This window comes from Haliotis rubra, unplaced genomic scaffold, assembly GCF_003918875.1.
Source record: "Haliotis rubra isolate DU_JTF1 unplaced genomic scaffold, ASM391887v1 Scf141, whole genome shotgun sequence".
NCBI classification, from domain to species: Eukaryota; Metazoa; Mollusca; class Gastropoda; order Lepetellida; family Haliotidae; genus Haliotis; species Haliotis rubra.
In genome coordinates, this window is record NW_025765348.1 from 353,621 (window position 1) to 371,938 (window position 18,318).

General features: G+C 37.9%; 1 protein-coding gene across 4 annotated transcripts in view; it reads left to right on the forward strand.

Moving 5' to 3' along the window:
- LOC124268986 (sodium/potassium/calcium exchanger 1-like) overlaps positions 1-18,318 on the forward strand; it is an 89,032-nt gene that overhangs the window by 33,621 nt on the left and 37,093 nt on the right. For 2 of the 4 annotated variants that reach the window (XM_046704017.1, XM_046704018.1), the window contains exon 2: positions 16,770-17,738. In XM_046704017.1, coding sequence (XP_046559973.1) covers positions 16,935-17,738 — 804 coding nt within the window. In that variant the 5' untranslated portion in view covers positions 16,770-16,934. Of the gene's footprint in view, positions 1-16,081; positions 16,155-16,175; positions 16,317-16,769; positions 17,739-18,318 lie in introns of those variants that run through there. The other 2 variants (XM_046704019.1, XM_046704016.1) reach the window with 2 other exon arrangements.

The window sequence follows — 18,318 nt, forward strand, 5'->3', positions numbered from 1 at the left end:
GCGGGAATTTCAAATGCTGTATATATTTAGAGATCACCAGTAAACATCATTCTAGAAGTAGGACAGTTCAAATTTTTTGCTCTCACCAGATTTTGGATGCAGATACCATGGTTCCCCTATAATCCACAGTAATACATTATAACTTTTTTGAGTTAAGAATATGCATTACATTTGTTATAAGAATTCAGAAATTGGATATGATTGTCTGAAATCTTCACTCACCACTGTGAAGAATTTAGGGGCTTGAAGGATGAATGGCCGGTTAGAGGGGTCATCTGATGTCACCTCCTGAGCCATCTTCTGATCATTATTACTTATCATATCAGCATAACAATCTGATTTTATTGAACGTTCAATGTCTCTAAATGTAACCTACACATGCAAATACCTTGCAGGACAAAAGGTGTATTGTTGATTCCTAATGTACCAAAGGTACTGAAAGGTATGATAGTACATGAAGGGGTGGAAATAACCCATTGCCCGACGCCCGAGTCCAGTGTTTTTTTCTGTCGGGCAAGCAAATTTGTATATCACACTGTACTGGTGTCCAGTTGATATTCCAATGTTAATTATGTTGTTTATTTAAAAAATCAACAAGAAAACGGCCGGTATAGTGGAAACATTATCAGGGCACGTGATTTTACATGTGCCACTGTACCGGAGTACACTAGCAATTTTAAAGTTATTTCCACCCCTGACATGTATTATATGTAGTACTGAAATAATATATATAGATATATAAAAATAGTGTCATAAATGTTTTGGTTTAAGCTTATTACGGTATTCAATCATTCATTACATAATATTCTGTGAAAGCCTGTTACAGTCTAAATAGTCTGAAACAAGCACAGATTTATTATTTTGAGACATTAGATAAGTCAGGCATACTTCTACATCTTTCAACTATATGTAATTAAATCATGTGACACTGTGATCCTACTGTGAAAATTAGTTGCTTTCAAGATCCATGCTTGAAATAAAGCTCCCTTACAGTTTTGCAACGGAAGCTGTTCACCGTATACCTTCAGGCAGTGGTGTTTTATTAAAGAGTTCCAAATGGACGACATCCTCTATAGACATGGTACGTGCATTATATGTGCTGCTTTCTGGCAGTTGTTACATGGAGCAGAACATTACAGTGAAGTTTTGTTGTTGATGTTTTAGAACCTTAAGTGCCGATCAATGTTGTTGCTGCAAAAATATCATTACGTTATTTAACGAACCAGTTTAATGTCTTCTTGAGTATCTTGTTCAGATAAAATGGCGGTAATTTTTTAATGTGTCCATTATTGTAATTTATTGTCTATTTCTAATTAAAAGTAAAGTAGTAAAGTATTACTTTACTTTTTCTCTAGTGAAGTGGAAAAGAATCGATGATCTTAAGGGACCAACCTTTCAATAAAGACATTGTTGTGAAAAAATCAATACAACAATTAATTAAAGAACAAAAGATTTTCGTTACTGTTGTAATGGAATAACCAAAGTGAATGGATAAGAAAAAAACGAGATTAAGCTGAGGAGGAAATTTGCTTATACTAGTGACAAAAACTAAGGGAACTAATGATTAGAGTGTCAGCTGTCATTGTGTTGTGCATTTACGTTATTGTAGCCATAGATTGGAACCTTACATCAAATCACAATGAAATTTAATTACATGCATGAAGAGCACGTAACACACGTGCACGCAGAGGCCAAAGTGTGGGCGTCTATAGAGCAACTCACAATCACATGATTTGAATGAAACCACGAAGGCCAAAAAACACAACACCTACACAAGATCGTCTCATTACATTCATTGTACTAAGTAGATTCACATCTGATCATGTTATGGATAGAATTCTGAACAACACAAGGATGGCAATTTTCATTATCTTCTTTTAACTGTGCTCTGAGCAGCCAGCCTGGAAGCATGGCCTCCTGTACTAATGGTGTGACTGGTGATGCCGATTATTGGGGAGAACAGAAAGGGTGGGCCAGGCAACAACAGGGATGAGCGTGTGAGCCAATACTGTTACACCATATATACAGATGAATTAAGGTAAACAACTTCACAGATGGCAAAAAACGCTTTTGGTGACAAAGCTGCAAGAGATGCCAGGGCAACCATCTCTGACCGTGGGCCAGATGGGGGCAGTTGTGTTTTGGTGTGGTATGGTATCACATATGTCAGGTGACCCGTGAAGGTCCAGGTTAGTGTAATGATCTTCAGTAACCCATGCTTGTCGTAAGAGGCGACTAACGGGATCGGGTGGTCAGGCTCTCTGACTTGGTTGACACATGTCATCGGTTCCCGATTGCGCAGATTGATGCTCATGCTGTTGATCACTGGATTGTCTGGTCCAGACCCGATTATTTACAGACTGCCGCCATTTAGCTGGAATATTGCTGAGTGCGGCGTAAAACTAAACTCACTCACTCACATATGTCAGGTGAACTCATTTGTTATTGGAAATGAGCGTTTCACTGACCAGTGATATGTTGATGAAATTTTGGACAGAATTAAGGTTAAAGCCTCCTCACATGGGTACAATATGCGAAGCCCAATTCTGTTGTCTCCTGCTGGGATAGTGTTGGAATATTGCTAAAAGTGGCATAAAACTGTACTCACTCACTCACTACTCAATTCAGGTTGAATGGTGCTCAATACCGAGGACCACCATGTATATAAACAGCAGTATGCTATCAATGAGTCCAAGGACCACCATGTATATAAACAACAGAATGCTATCAATGAGTCCAAGGACCAACATGTATATAAACAACAGTATGCTATCAATGAGTCCAAGGACCACCATGTATATAAACAACAGTATGCTATCAATGAGTCCAAGGACGATCATGTATATACACAACAGTATGCTATCAATGTGTCCAAGGACCACCATGTATATAAACAACAGTATGCTATCAATGAGTCCAAGGACCACCATGTATATAAACAACAGTATGCTATCAGTATGAGTCCAAGGACCACCATGTATATAAACAACAGTATGCTATCAATGAGTCCAAGGACCACCATGTATATAAACAACAGTATGCTATCAATGAGTCCAAGGACCACCATGTATATAAACAACAGTATGCTATCAATGAGTCCAAGGACCACCATGTATATAAACAACAGTATGTTATCAGTGAGTCCAAGGACCACCATGTATATAAACAACAGTATGCTATCAATGAGTCCAAGGACCACTATGTATATAAACAACAGTATGCTATCAATGAGTCCAAGGACCACCATGTATATAAACAACAGTATGCTATCAATGAGTCCAAGGACCACCATGTATATAAACAACAGTATGCTATCAATGAGTCCAAGGACCACCATGTATATAAACAACAGTATGCTATCAATGAGTCCAAGGACCACCATGTATATAAACAACAGTATGCTATCAATGAGTCCAAGGACCACCATGTATATAAACAGCAGTATGCTATCAATGAGTCCAAGGACCACCATGTATATAAACAACAGTATGCTATCAATGAGTCATTCATGTATTGCCCAACATGGTGGACACACTAGATATTGATCTACAATACTGAAATACCCTTAAGTATCAAGTGTTTATCATCTCTGCACCCTCACTATCACGTCATCAGTTACCTTCGGAAGTATTTTATATTGTGGTGGAATGAGGCAGTCAAACACCGGAAGACCCGTGGAGTATGTAGAGGGGCTAGTAGACTAACAACTAGTCTCTGAAATGAACATATTTTACTGAAAAAAGTTCATGGTAAAAGAAAATATAATATAATGAAAAGGAGCCCTGAGACTTTCTTCATTTCCTGAAGCTGAGGAAATCTAGACTTGCCACATTTTCTAGACTTGCGTGGGCTTTCTTGGATATATTTGCTTCAGGGTCTGTACGACAGACTAGTACTGTAAGCTACAAGGCTAGAAATGGGCCATGTTAGACAATTACTAGTACTGTAAGCTACAAGGCTAGAAATGGGCCGTGTTAGACAAGTACTAGTACTGTAAGCTACAAGGCTAGAAATGGGCCGTGTTAGACAAGTACTAGTCCTGTAAGCTACAAGGCTAGAAATGGGCCGTGTTAGACAAGTACTAGTCCTGTAAGCTACAAGGCTAGAAATGGGCCGTGTTAGACAAGTACTTGTACTGTAAGCTACAAGGCTAGAAATGGGCCGTGTTAGACAAGTACTAGTACTGTAAGCTACAAGGCTAGAAATGGGCCGTGTTAGACAAATACTAGTACTGTAAGCTACAAGGCTAGAAATGGGCCGTGTTAGACAAGTACTTGTACTGTAGGCTACAAGGCTAGAAATGGGCCGTGTTAGACAAGTACTAGTACTGTAAGCTACAAGGAACTGTAACAGACTGAACCTTCGCCTGATCATAAAGTATTTATTTGGTCCTTTTACATACTTAATATTGTGTGGAAGAATGTTAACCCCTAGAACTTAGTTTGCCTGTCACATGGATGAAATAATGTTAACCCCTAGAACTTAGTTTGCCTGTCACATGGATGAAAGATGTTAACCCCTAGAACTTAGTTTGCCTGTCACATGGATGAAAGAATGTTAACCCCTAGAACTTAGTCTGCCTGTCACATGGATGAAAGAATCTTAACCCCTAGAACTTAGTTTGCCTGTCACATGGATGAAAGAATGTTAACCCCTAGAACTTAGTCTGCCTGTCACATGGATGAAAGAATGTTAAACCCTAGAACTTAGTCTGCCTGTCACATGGATGAAAGAATGTTAAACCCTAGAACTTAGTTTGCCTGTCACATGGATGAAAGAATGTTAACCCCTAGAACTTAGTTTGCCTGTCACATGGATGAAAGAATGTTAACCCCTAGAACTTAGTTTGCCTGTCACATGGATGAAAGAATGTTAACCCCTAGAACTTAGTTTGCCTGTCACATGGATGAAAGAATGTTAACCCTAGAACTTAGTCTGCCTGTCACATGGATGAAAGAATGTTAACCCCTAGAACTTAGTCTGCCTGTCACATGGATGAAAGAATGTTAACCCTAGAACTTAGTTGCCTGCCATGGATGAAAGAATGTCACATGGATGAAAGAATGTTAACCCCTAGAACTTAGTTTGCCTGTCACATGGATGAAAGAATGTTAACCCCTAGAACTTAGTCTGCCTGTCACATGGATGAAACTGACCTTTTCTGTTACCAGAGTCATGAACACCGTTTCATGTTGTTGTTTATTTTGATACATATGCTCATATCAGGTTTCTGCGTAAACTTTTCAGAAGTACGAAGACTGGCAAGGGGTTTGTTGTGCATGCAGCAATTGACTGTTCTATTTAAAGGAGAATACGAACGAAAACAAAACTTTTGATATATTGTAAAGGATATTCTAAAAGTCACATTCCGTGATTAAAATTGAACAAAAAGTTTGTAAAATCGCAATAAAAACCAAAAAAAAATGTACTCGTATTTCCGCCCATTACGGAAACACCCGACAGTTAATGAGCAGAGGGGGTATCAGGTGACATGACGTCATATGTGCCTGTTGCTGATGGCTGCCTCTTTGATTTTACCTCACAACTTAACAGTGCCCATGGATTCTGAAGCAGTAATAGATGTTCCTGATGTCATTTCTGAAATGGATGTTAGACCGTATCAATATGATCCGATTTTACATCTTGCAAATTTGGTCATTGATTCTAATTTGGTCAAAATTATTGAATATGATTAAATATATGCTGTAAATGCATAGTTTTTGTCAACATTGATATTATGTTCTTCATATAAAAGTTATTAGGAAGTAATATTTCTGATAAATGTTCCATTATTAAACTCATAACTATATACTTTTATGTGAAGAACATAATATCAAAGTTGACAAAAACTATGCATTTATGGCCTATATTTTATCATTTTAAATAAATTTGGGCATTTTAACTAACCCCTGGGGCAATTTGACTACCCGCTGGGGCAATTTGACCAAAACTCCGGGGCAATTTGTAGCTGGGGCAATTCAGCTGGCAATCGGACTTGATTTAATTCATGGTAAAAATACCACCGACAGTAAGTTATAACATGGAAGGATATAGTATAAATGAATCTCGTGGGTACTGCTTCCTTCTTCAGCCTAGCTTTGGGATTTTCATACCCCATGTGTGCATGTCTCTTTCATATGCGTCCGACTCGGAATGATCGGAACATTTCTCCTGCCTAAATCTGTCTCTTTACTTGGAAAACGGAAGATATGGTGGCTCTTTCCATTGTTCGATGATTCCGTGCATCCCTGGCAACGGAATACACCATCGTACCATTTACAAAAACGACAGAAACAACACGATTTGTATTACAGTAGTGCTTCTTTTTTAGCAATATGGTGCACTCAAGTCACATATAATGTCACGAGCAGAAAGGTCACGTGAGATCCCGCGGAATATGCATAAAGGCTGAAGCTCAGATAACAGAAACTGTTTTCGTGATAATAACATAATAAACCATGTTTTTTAAATTGGGGTACATGTTTCTGATGACTTTATCTTTCATCCTGCAAATTATTGCAATTGTCTATTATTCTCCTTAGAGACTTTCGAATGCCTGTGTTCATGCTGAATTCTCTCTGATGATTCATATTAAACCTGAAAGAATGCCAGTCATTTTGTTCATATCCTGAAATAGTAACATCATTGGATTTAATGTAAAACGGATTTCTTTGTCATCCAACTCGTGCATGCACCGTTTGCTTGTTGTGGTTCAGAAAACCTGTTCTGAACATTGTATTCAAACATTTCAGGTTTACATTAATAATTGAAGAGCTGTGTTGTCTGCATGAAAACATTCAAACATGCATGAAAAATACTCCAATAATATCAGATGTCCTGCTTTGTTTCCTGGTTGAGTCTGTTTTCCACCATTATGTTTTTTAGTGTGGTTTATTGGAAGCAGGTTTTCTGAACAAGATGTTTACAATTCATCATAGCAGTATCTCAGGGCAACAAAGTGTTTAACATCACACTCAAAAAAGTTGTGATCTGAAGTGGAATAATTGCTGAACAGAGTTGTTTCCCATAATTATGACAGGATTTCAAGCCAAATTTTGCAGTGATGATTCTCTGTCAGTCAGCAAGACAAATGTGTTCATGATAGACTAACTCTTAGTCTCTGACAATATATGTTGACAGAAACAAACTCCTGTGAAATGGAAAAGGAGCACCCATGAGCATGGAGCTTCGGAACCAGAGGAAATCTAGACTTGCTCATTTAGGGATTTTTAATGGCAGAAAGGACAGGGGAGAAGGGAATATTATGAGGTACATGGACTATGTGACAGACCATGGGTGTTGCAGACTCTGTTATAATGTGTCAGTTCGGCTTTCCTGTCACAGCCATGTTTGATGGTTTACTCAATAAGGCCACACAAGATTGATTACAAGATCTGTTCTTTTTAATGCAGGATACATTTTATTTTCATTTAGATTTTTTTATGTTGAAGTGATGTTGAACTGTTTAGGGAATCTTTCTCATCTAAGTGAGTGAGTGAGTAAGTGAGTTTAGTTTTACGCCGCTTTTAGCAATATTCCAGCAATATTGAGGCGGGGGACACCAGAAATGGGCTTCAAACATTATACCCATGTGGGGAATTGAACCCAGGTTTTCAGCGTGACAAGCTAACGCTTTAACCTCTAGGCTACCCCACCGCCCCCTCTCATGTAAGACACAAGCAGAATGAATGTGCAGCAGGACAATGCGGAAGGTGTGTTTGATGAAGTAGACAAAGAGAGATCTATAGATACTCTGTGTCAGTTAAGTTACTTGAGAAGGAATGTTTTGGTTGTGAGGCAGGTACATCCTCCTTAGTCTGGTAAAGCTGCACAAGTCCTGGATTCGTGCCCATGGTTCTTGAAAAAAAAAATCAGTTATTACCTGCCTTTCATATGCTTTACCATGAATTTACCAATGGACCAATGAGAATGCAAGTTACAAACCAGCCTCAATGTTGCGTTGGTAGTAACAGGGCAGCAAACTTCAGTGGCCATCTTGTCTGCAATAACATACTAATGTCATGCAAAGATACCAGTTACTTACCAAAGGTATGTTCATGTACTGAAGATCCACTGACATCGGTTCTTCACTGCGGAGCTAGGGTGGTGGGGTAGTCTCGTGGTTAAAGCGTTTGCTTGTCACGCCGAAGACCTGCCATGGGTTCGATCGCCCACATGGGTACAATGTGTGAAGCCCATTTCTGGTGTCCCCTGCCGTGATATTGCTGGAATATTGCTAAAAGCGGCGTAAAACCATACTCACTCAATGCAGAGCTACAGTGATGTTGTCAGTGATGTCATTTCAGGGGGTACGCTGCAAACAGCCAATCGTTTACAAGTGATATACAGCGATTCTCCTCACAGGGGAGGGCTGAAATTCAGCAGTCTGCATTTGCACCAATCGCTGGTTGAGGCTGTTTTGTGGTCAAACCAAACCACATCAAACTGCGGGATGTTTGAGTTGACGGCTGAACAAGAAATGTTTGCCTGGATCAGCTGGGAAATGGGCAGACGCAGTTTACATCCTCAGTTTGTTCCACATCTCAAAGTAGTCATCAATAGTCATAAATTGAACAGCTCATCATCGAGACTGTTCTATTATGTTCTTCATTAGGGCAATAGAAGCAAACGGTCATCATGCTGACATATTGGAAGAGTGGGCATGATTTATTGCTTATTCTAAGCAATTCACATCTTGCAATGCTCCTAGATCACAAGATCAAACAGACAGACATTAGTTTTATTCGGAAAATGGCCTCTGGCCGAACTACATGCAATACTATGATTATGTATGTGCATTTTATGTCAAATTTTAAAATGAAGGTAATTTCTTTACCTTTAGACACTTCTTCATATGAGCGAAATATCCTCAAGCTCGACGTTAAACCCAATTTCACCTCACCTCACCTTTAGACACCACTGTGACAGAACCAACTAAGTTTCAACTCTCACATGAGCTGTGATGTCAGTTGCCTAACTGAGACATGTTTTTAAGTACCGGTACACATGATACGCTGTTACCATGAGACTCAATCAGCTGTCATCAGCAGCATTGCCGTCCAACTGATAATTATACTTGTTTATCTGTGGGTGAGTAAAAACAGCCATCTCCTTCTTTCTCTGATGATGATTGCTAATTTCCTTCATCCCTCTACTCCAATATCCTGTCTCCTCCATCAGAGAAGGTCTTGCAGTGCTGCTGTCAAGGTATTGATGAGGAGATGGTTATGATTGATAGCTATGTACATGAGGTAATTCAATCACAGTTAAAGGTGAGGTGAAATTGGGTTTTACGTCGTGCTTGAGAATATTTCGCTCATATGACGATGTGCATGCGTGTGTATGTGTATGCATGAATATACCCCCACTCAGACACATTATACTGCGGCTGCTTGTACAAGCCCAGACTTAAGCTGGTTTTATAGTGCTAGCTCACTGAGATACCATGCCGACAGTGAAGCATGAATACCCCACTCAGACACATTATACTGACTCCGAGCCGACCTGTCCTTGTTGTACCCATAAATGCCGAGCGCCAGGCAGGAGACCAACAAGTACCACATTTTAACGTCTTTTGGTATGACGTGGTTGGGGATCGAACTGACCTTCCACTCTCCCATGCTGTGTAAATAGTACATAATCTTATCCAGTACAGAGTTTAGTCAAGGGTTCCTTTGAATGAGGCCACCATTATGAATGTTGATCTACACGAAACACTCAGAACGTGTTTTGGTTGATTGTTGATTTCAAACTCATTTGTGAAAGAGAGGCGATGGGGTAGTGGTTAAAGCTGTCGTTCATCACACTGAAGACCCAGGTTCGATTCCCACTAGTGGTTAAAACGTTTGCTCGTCACACTGAAGACCCAGGTTCGATTCCCCTAGTGGTTAAAGCATTCGCCTCTTACGCCGAAGACCCGGGTTCGATTCCCCACATGAGTACAACATGTGAAGCCCATTACTGGTGTCCCCCCACCGTGATATTGCTGGAATATTGCTACAAGCTGCGAAAACCATTCTCACTCACTCACTCATTTGTGAAAGACATGAGTTGAACTGTTGTTTATTCCCTTTATATCACAGCATACCATCTCAATGTGGGAAGAAAGTCCTAAGTAATGCAGATCACAGACATTTACCACTTTTGTGAAACACATTAGCCCAGGTATCGTGCAAACAAATCTAAGGATGAAGCAAGATTCAAACACGTGATCATAGAGTACAAGGGAGGCAACTCTACACAGTGAATTGTGGCACTTTATTAGAGAGCTGAAACGTGTGACATATCTCCCCACAAAGAGAAATCGCAGCGGGATCAGGGTTCATTCATGGCGATAAAATGCACCAGAAAAAATTAACGTACATCATTCCAAAATGGATAGGATGGAAAGCAAGGTATATCTGAGATCCAGCCACATTCACACAGGGATGTGTAAGAACCGATTCTGGGGTCTGCCGCAGGCCAGATTTCCAATTGCATGGAACAAACAAGTTCGTCTGCCTCATTTGTTACGTTTACTAATTGCCTGTCTTCCTCAACCAGCGTTTATTACTGAATTATTTGATCAGATTTGCACACTCCCTGAACATTGAAACAAAGGGGAGGACATCAAATATTTACTCAATCTAATTACCTAAATCCAGGCTGATTTTGTCAGGCTATTCTACTTCCCAGTAATTGTCGCAATCTGGTTTAGATTGTAGATAAGTGCTATAGATTCTCACCGTCTCTTCTCCTTAGGAAGTGGGTGCCTTGACAACTACCTCAGATGCTCATTAACATGTTATTTCAGCCACACCTTGGTCGGTTTGATTATAAATTTTATGTTGTTAGGCATGTGTGGTTTGTGTTTTGTGCAAACTGTGTAATGATTATTCAGATTTAATTATATATTCAATATGGAATTATTATTTTCTTTGAATAGAAGTATGACGCTCAGGAACCTGTGCTGTGGGTCCAGTGTGTCTACAATGATTTTTTAAATATTAAGCCATTAAGAGGACATCACGCCATTGCTGTTGTTGATTCCTAGGTAGAAAATCATTGGCAGTTCTAAACACATTTAACCAACTAATACTGCTGAAACTGTGAGTCATTATGCAAAGTTCCAGAGATATTATATATCAGCCCTAAGATAGTTTTAGTCTTGAGATTCTGTTGATTCCAAAAGTAACGTATCATGATTTTGTTGCGTTAAACGATCACAAAATTTCTGTTGCATGTATTTGGACGTGTACATATTGCTGTATAAATGTTGGAGACTCTTTTAATCTGTCATTGTTGCGCCTTGAGCATATCTGCTGACGTGGAAAAGGCGCATGAAGAAATCTCATATATATATATTTTTGACATTTGTCATTAACTTTAATTTAATGTTATCCTGACATGCTATCATGGTATTTTTAATATTTTGTTATTGGACATGTATGAGAATAATAAGTATATTATGTTTCCCCCCGAGTTGAGTTTCCATCGGTGTTGGCGTCAGCGTTCCCAGTGTTTCCGGAACATAACTATTCATGACTCATATATAGAAATCGTGTCAGACTATAAGTATTTGGGAACTGTTATAGACAATAAGCTCAACTGGAACAAGAATACGGACAGAATCTATGCTAAGTGCCAACAACGCCTGTACTTCCTGAGAAAACTTAGATCATTCAATGTTAGCACACCCACGCTTGTTTTATTCTACAAAACATTTATCCAAAGTGTTCTTTGTTTTTCCATTGAAGCGTGGTCGGGGGCTCTCACAATAAAACAAAGAAACAAATTCTCCAAAACAATAACTCAAGCAGGCAAAATTTCAGGTACAACCTTCGAGGACATCACATGTCTAGGTCAGCGGCAAGTCAGAAATCTAGCACTCAAAATTTGTACAGGTTCGAACCACTTTCTTCATCCCGAATATAAACTTCTTCCTTCAGGCCGCCGCTATCAAACTCCCCGCCTCAGGACAAAGAGAGCCACCGACTCATTTATCCCATACAGTATTGTTATTTTAAACAAACAGAAGTAGTTTTATTTATTCTTAGCATTCTACTGTGTTTTATGTATCTGTTCTGTATCCAGTGCTAGTCTTAAAGTGTTATACATTGTAGTTCATTTATTTATTTTCTTAATGTCCAGTTTTATCCTTCCCCTTTACATTCGTTTAATCTTTGAAACAACAACATTTGGTCATGTTATAACGTACTTTAAATCATTTTAACCACTGTTGATTGCTCACTGTGATCTGTGAGAGCTCCTCAGGTCGTGTGACTGATGTTGTTCGTGTTGTAATGTGTGTGTAATGGATATATGTATTTATTGTAATTCCAGCGTCCATAATGCAAGACAAATTCCCTTCTTGGGCAATAAAGTATTATTATTATTATATTATTATTATTAACTCTAAAACAACTTGAACAGTCTTCACCGAATTTGCTATACTGCCTCTATATATCATGTACATGTGCCTTTGGGGACTTGAGTTTCTTTCAATTTCATATTTTTCTGTTTTCATGGCAACAATTTGGACTTTGTCTTTTTGAAGGGTAAAGTTCGCTTCCAGAGCATAATTCTGAAACTAATTGACCCATCTTCACCAAATTTGCTGTACTGCCCCTCCATATCATGTAGATGTGCCTTTTGGGGGTTTGAGGGGTTTCTTTTAATTGTATTTTTTCTGTTTTCATGGCAACAATTTGGACTTTGTCATGCAGATTCATTCATGCATTTCGAAATAGAATCATTTAGAATTCTGAATGTTTTGTAAAATATAACTGTGGAGTTGTTGATTTGTTGATAAGCAATTAAGTTCAATTGAACATAAAACTATTAAATGAAGACTTGACAAACATATTAACATACTGTCAATAATATGTATTTTCATACTTAGAGATTTTGAAATTGAAGGAATCAAATGAATTGTATGAGGTCTCAATGTTGAATTGGGGGAAGGGGAAGACATCTGTTTTTACAAGTAAAAAACACTTTCTAGTTGTATTTTATTACTCTGTGGGGGTTTAAAACAAGGTGGTAGTAAAAGTTCTGTCAAACGAGAATTTTAATGTTTTATTCCTTGATTTTTGCAGTTGGTGATTTAAATACTCTGTCAATAGTGACCAGTGCTGACCATGCTCGTCCTGGAGTTGGCTTTTGTCACTTGCCAAATTTATAATAGGGAATCACAATAAATATGTTTGCTTCTTTAAAATTTACTGTAAGATGCATTGATTAGTATCAAAATATTGTCTGGTGTCAGATTTAACTTGATTTTGAGGGCTGGGTTCCTGGTTCATTTAGTTTTGATAAAAGAGTTTTATTCACCTGAAACTATGGCCATCCATGTGTTTCTCATATAGATGCTCATTCATCAGGAGATCTGGCATTCACAAAATATAGAATGAAAGTGTTTTTCACTGTTTGTGTGACTTATTTTATTAATTTTTTAAAATTTAGATCATTTGGCAATATAAATAAATTGATGATGTAGATTGAGTCACTTTGCTTTAGAAGCAATTTTTTTTGTAAATGTAGTTGTGAAACGGTTGGCCGCCATTACAAACACAGGCAATGGCAATAGGTTACGTGCCTAAAATATGGGAACATGTGGTAAAAGTTAAAATATGGAATTGCATCAGAGATCACTTTTGGCACTTTTATCTAGATCCAACAAATTTTGAGCAAGAGTTCAGGGATGGAAATAACCCATTGCCCGACGTCCGAGTCCAGTGTTTTTTCTGTCAGGCAAGCAAATTCGTATATCACGCTGTACCGGTGTCCGGTTGACTTTCCAATGTTAATTATGTTGTTTACTTAAAGAATCAACAAGGAAATCAGACGGTATAGTGGGAAAATTATCAGGGCAAGTGATTTTACATGTGCCACTGTACCAATTTACACTAGCAATTTTAAAGTTATTTCCACCCCTGGAGTTATAGACAACACTTTGAAATTTGTTCACAAAGATTGTGCTTGATGGTACCTAAAGAACTGTGACATGCACACACCAAAAACTAGAGCTGTTGGAATATTGCTCGACCAGAAAGGGAAAGGGACTTTTGCTGAGTTGAAGTCATACAGTTTTCTAACAAGGCAACACACGAGGCAGTCTCACTGGTTTCCTATTTCTCGTTTAGTTGGGTAATTCAGCGGCAGGGAATTGGCTGTGTGATGGTTATTATATCAGATCATCGATATACCTGAAGCGTAAGTTAAACCTCTTGAGCAAATAGCCTTCTTTTGACACTGCCAATCTAAGCAGCAACTCTCATTCATAAAGAAACAGATCTGCAAGGAGGAAAGCGCAGTTGGTACCCATGTTCATGCTCACTTCTTGTCTGAACGTCTAACTGAAATTTTACAAAGATTTTATAAATGAGGAACTTAAACTTTTCAAATATTGTTTTCACTGTAATGAAGGTGACATTTGCTTTCTTGCACATGTCTCCTTCTTCCAAATGGTCTTAGATCAAGCAAACTTACTTTTTCTGCAAATCATGACAAAACTATTAAAACATGTTTGTGATCTCTTCATAAAATTTTGTAGATCTTTCAAACAAGTTGGTACTTTTTAAACAATTACATATTATCATGTTTTGGAATTTCATGCTGACAGGGGCGGTGGGAGTAGCCCTGTGGGTGAAGCGCTCGTCATGCCGAAGACCTGGGTCTAAATATGATGTACTTTGTGTACATTTAGTTCCATTTTGCTCATAGTTGAGTTGGATGTACAAGTCATAGCACTGACAGTTGAAGACACCACAAAAATTTTAAATCTGCAAAAAAATATACATTGTGCACGCTCCACAGGACATATTGGAAGAAATGCATACCAAATAAATATGGAATTTGACCTTCGATCCCACAATCTACTTTCCTTGTGGCAACTACAAATTATCAACATTTAAAATCTGTCACGTCATTTCAAGTATGAGTTCAAGAACAGAAATGTATTTAAATGAAATATGTGATTTTCTTTGTAAAATGGTCCCACAGTTTAAAGTCTTTAACAGAAATGTACTTGAATAAAACGTAGGATTTTCTTTGTAAAATGGTCTGACAGGTTGGAAGTCTTCACAAGCAACATGTTTTTTTAACTGAACACAATGTACAACATAGCAAATATACTAAAGTCTGCACTATGATAAATTTAGAAAAAAGCTTCTTTCAGTTGTCCTTGGTACCTGGCTGATTTACAAACATCTACAGTCTGCTGATCATGCCTTTTAAACAAAAAACATTGGAAATTGATTTTTGTAAAATTGACAATTGACAATGAAATGGTTCCATTCCTTAGATAAATATTGATGTTTTTCTCAGCTTGATAAGAAATTAAAGATCACAAAATGATTCAGCTGCTTAGGATAATTTCAGTCCGAAATCAAGGATAGTTATAAACTTGCTTTGTCTCATCAGTTGTTTTTTTAAATTTGTCCAAATCTGTTTAAAATGAAAAAATATGTTTATTCTGATTAGTATTAGTTTTGGATAAAAATAAACAAGAAAATGTATTATTATTCTGTGACATATGTATTTTGAAAATAAGAACTTTAATAAAACACTTTTCTATCAAACTGTTCAATTGGAACCTAAGTAAAATGACTCCTGATTCAAACAGAAGCAGAAGAATATCCTAAATCTAACAATTCCTGAAAAGTAGGAAGTTTCAAGCTTGTGTGTGAGATTTTAAACATTCTTAAATCATAAAATATATTTTTAAAATATCGGTTAAATGGTTCCAGAGCCCAGAGTACAACTTGGCGGAGATCTATATCTTAGACTGTACTTGTTTATTTATGAGCAGAGCTGGAGAGCAACCATGGTGACAGTTCCCAATCAATATACCACCATTGACATTGAATGTATGCCAGCTTTCATGTGACAAGCACCTCGACAATCCTTCTAAATTACCAATCCTTGTGCATACTCCTGTTACCATGGGACTTAAACAAGAATATTTTTTCAATTAACGCCCTATGCTTGTTTATGTCTCCATATGCAACGTTAATTTCATCCAATGAACATCAGTTTCATCACATTTCGTTCTGCCAATCAGATTGTCTGCAATGATTGGGTGCTAATTGATGGTGAAGGTATTGAATTTCATGCCAGTTATTGCTTTACCCGCCAACATGATGACAGCATTGGATGTGCTGATGTTACTCATGGTTGGTGTACATTGTGGCAAAATTTGGTTGGGTAATACTGACTGCCGGACTTGTATTGTTCATTTCGGTGTTGACAGGAACGGACTATGTTAGTGTTTGTGGATGTGTTCTTGAACGTTGACAATCTCGCTTGTTGGATACTGTCAAGTACTTGTGTTCAGAGTATGTGCTACAAAACTGGAACACCTTCTTAAGATGGTGGATTGTCATAGGGATTTCAAAATGGAATATTTGAACTTTTTTGTTTAATTGTAACTTACATAATTTAACAACTTGTGTTTCACAATGTGTTAAGGTGTGATGTCTTTTTGTCAATTTTTCAGCTAGATTTATCAAAGTTTGATGATTTTCTGTTATATTTTAAAATGCTGATGATTTTCTTAATTTTGTTTGTTTGATTCTTATTTAGTTGATGTTGTTTATGTCATTGGAATATTTATTCATGCTACATTAAATATTGGAAAAGTAATAATATATTTTCAAAAGAATACTTTCAAAATATTACCAAGTATCAACTGAATGATGCGTGTTATTTCATTGCTTTCATCTGTATGATTTTTGCCAGTTTGTTTGTAAATAATCAGCCCAACTAACAGTATATTTTCTCTTTTCCAGATTTCAAAACTACAAGTGTTGGCAAGAGATTGTGAGAGAGGAATGGTGGAAGCAATGGTACATTGTTTTCAAGAACAGTTTCCTGACGCTCATTAAAGATGAAACAGATCAGACTGAAAACAATATCTTTGCGAGGACCGTAGCTACAAGCACAAAACAAAAGCCATGTCGTTTCTTCAGCTGAAGAAGTACATGTCCCGTAAGACCCGAGGGTACCGTCTTGTGTTTATCCTTGGCGTGTTCCTCATTGGCTATTTGTCAATGAACTATGTGTCCGTCCGGAATCCACAGTCTTTCTCAAAATATGATGAACCAATTCCTTACTCAGATACCAACCATCTTTTCATTCATCGACATCTGTTGTCGGATAACTCAACAACAGATGAAGGAATATACCCGCCTGCGGTCTTCACAGTGGAACAGATGCGTAATGGCGCCATCATCCTTCATGTGTTTGGCATGGTGTACATGTTTGTGGCTCTTGCAATTGTCTGTGATGAATTCTTTGTGCCTGCTTTGGGAGTCATTATAGAGAGGTACGACATCTCCGAAGATGTCGCAGGAGCTACATTTATGGCGGCAGGTGGAAGTGCTCCAGAATTTTTCACAAGCGTCATTGGTGTTTTTCTGGCAAAGAGTAACGTCGGTATTGGAACTATAGTGGGATCTGCTGTTTTTAATATTCTTTTTGTTATTGGGATGTGTGCAGTGTTTAGTAAACAACTGTTGACATTGACTTGGTGGCCTTTGTTTCGAGATGTCAGTTTCTATAGTATTGACCTTATACTGTTAATTGTATTTTTTTTGGACGACGTGATTGACTGGTGGGAGGCACTCATTTTGTTTCTTTTATACATTGCCTATGTGATGTTCATGAAATTCAACGAAAGGATTGAGCGATTTGTCAAAGGCTGTACAAAGAAGGCCTCTATGAACAAGGTGGCAAGCACAGACACTTTACTTAAACAGGTAAGTTCGATTCCGTTTTTGTTCTGAAGTCAGCCTGTTACCTGTAATCATCTTGGTTCTGGGTGTGCAAGGTTTGGGGTTAACAATCAAGGACCAGTTTTGCAGAGCTATTACAATAAATCATATGATTGTTGTAATGTAAGCAGCACAAAATTCAACGTGAGCACTTTTTTCAGTGCCAGATCTGAAATTGGCAAATCCTGTAAGTTAGATAATGTAATTCTCTCTGCAATCATCGTTTTGACATGATCTGAAAGTCGTGGGTTCACAGACATCAAGCCCACACATGGTTTCCCAGACACAAAATGTTGCTTTCAATATGTATACAATTTGTAAGTCGATGCAAATAATTTATTGACCAAAACTTTTGTTTCCAACAAGTTCAGCATTTATCAAGATACAGACAAACATGAAGAACACAGCAACAGTTACCAAGACCCCCTGATTTTCATCTCTGACTCAAAACCTTCACATGACAGTTTCTAAGACTCGTAGGGCAGCCGGCATTGGTAAACCCCTTCCAACATCAAAAGAACATTCATCACAATTTTTCAGCTGTACCAAAATACAAGATGTGTAA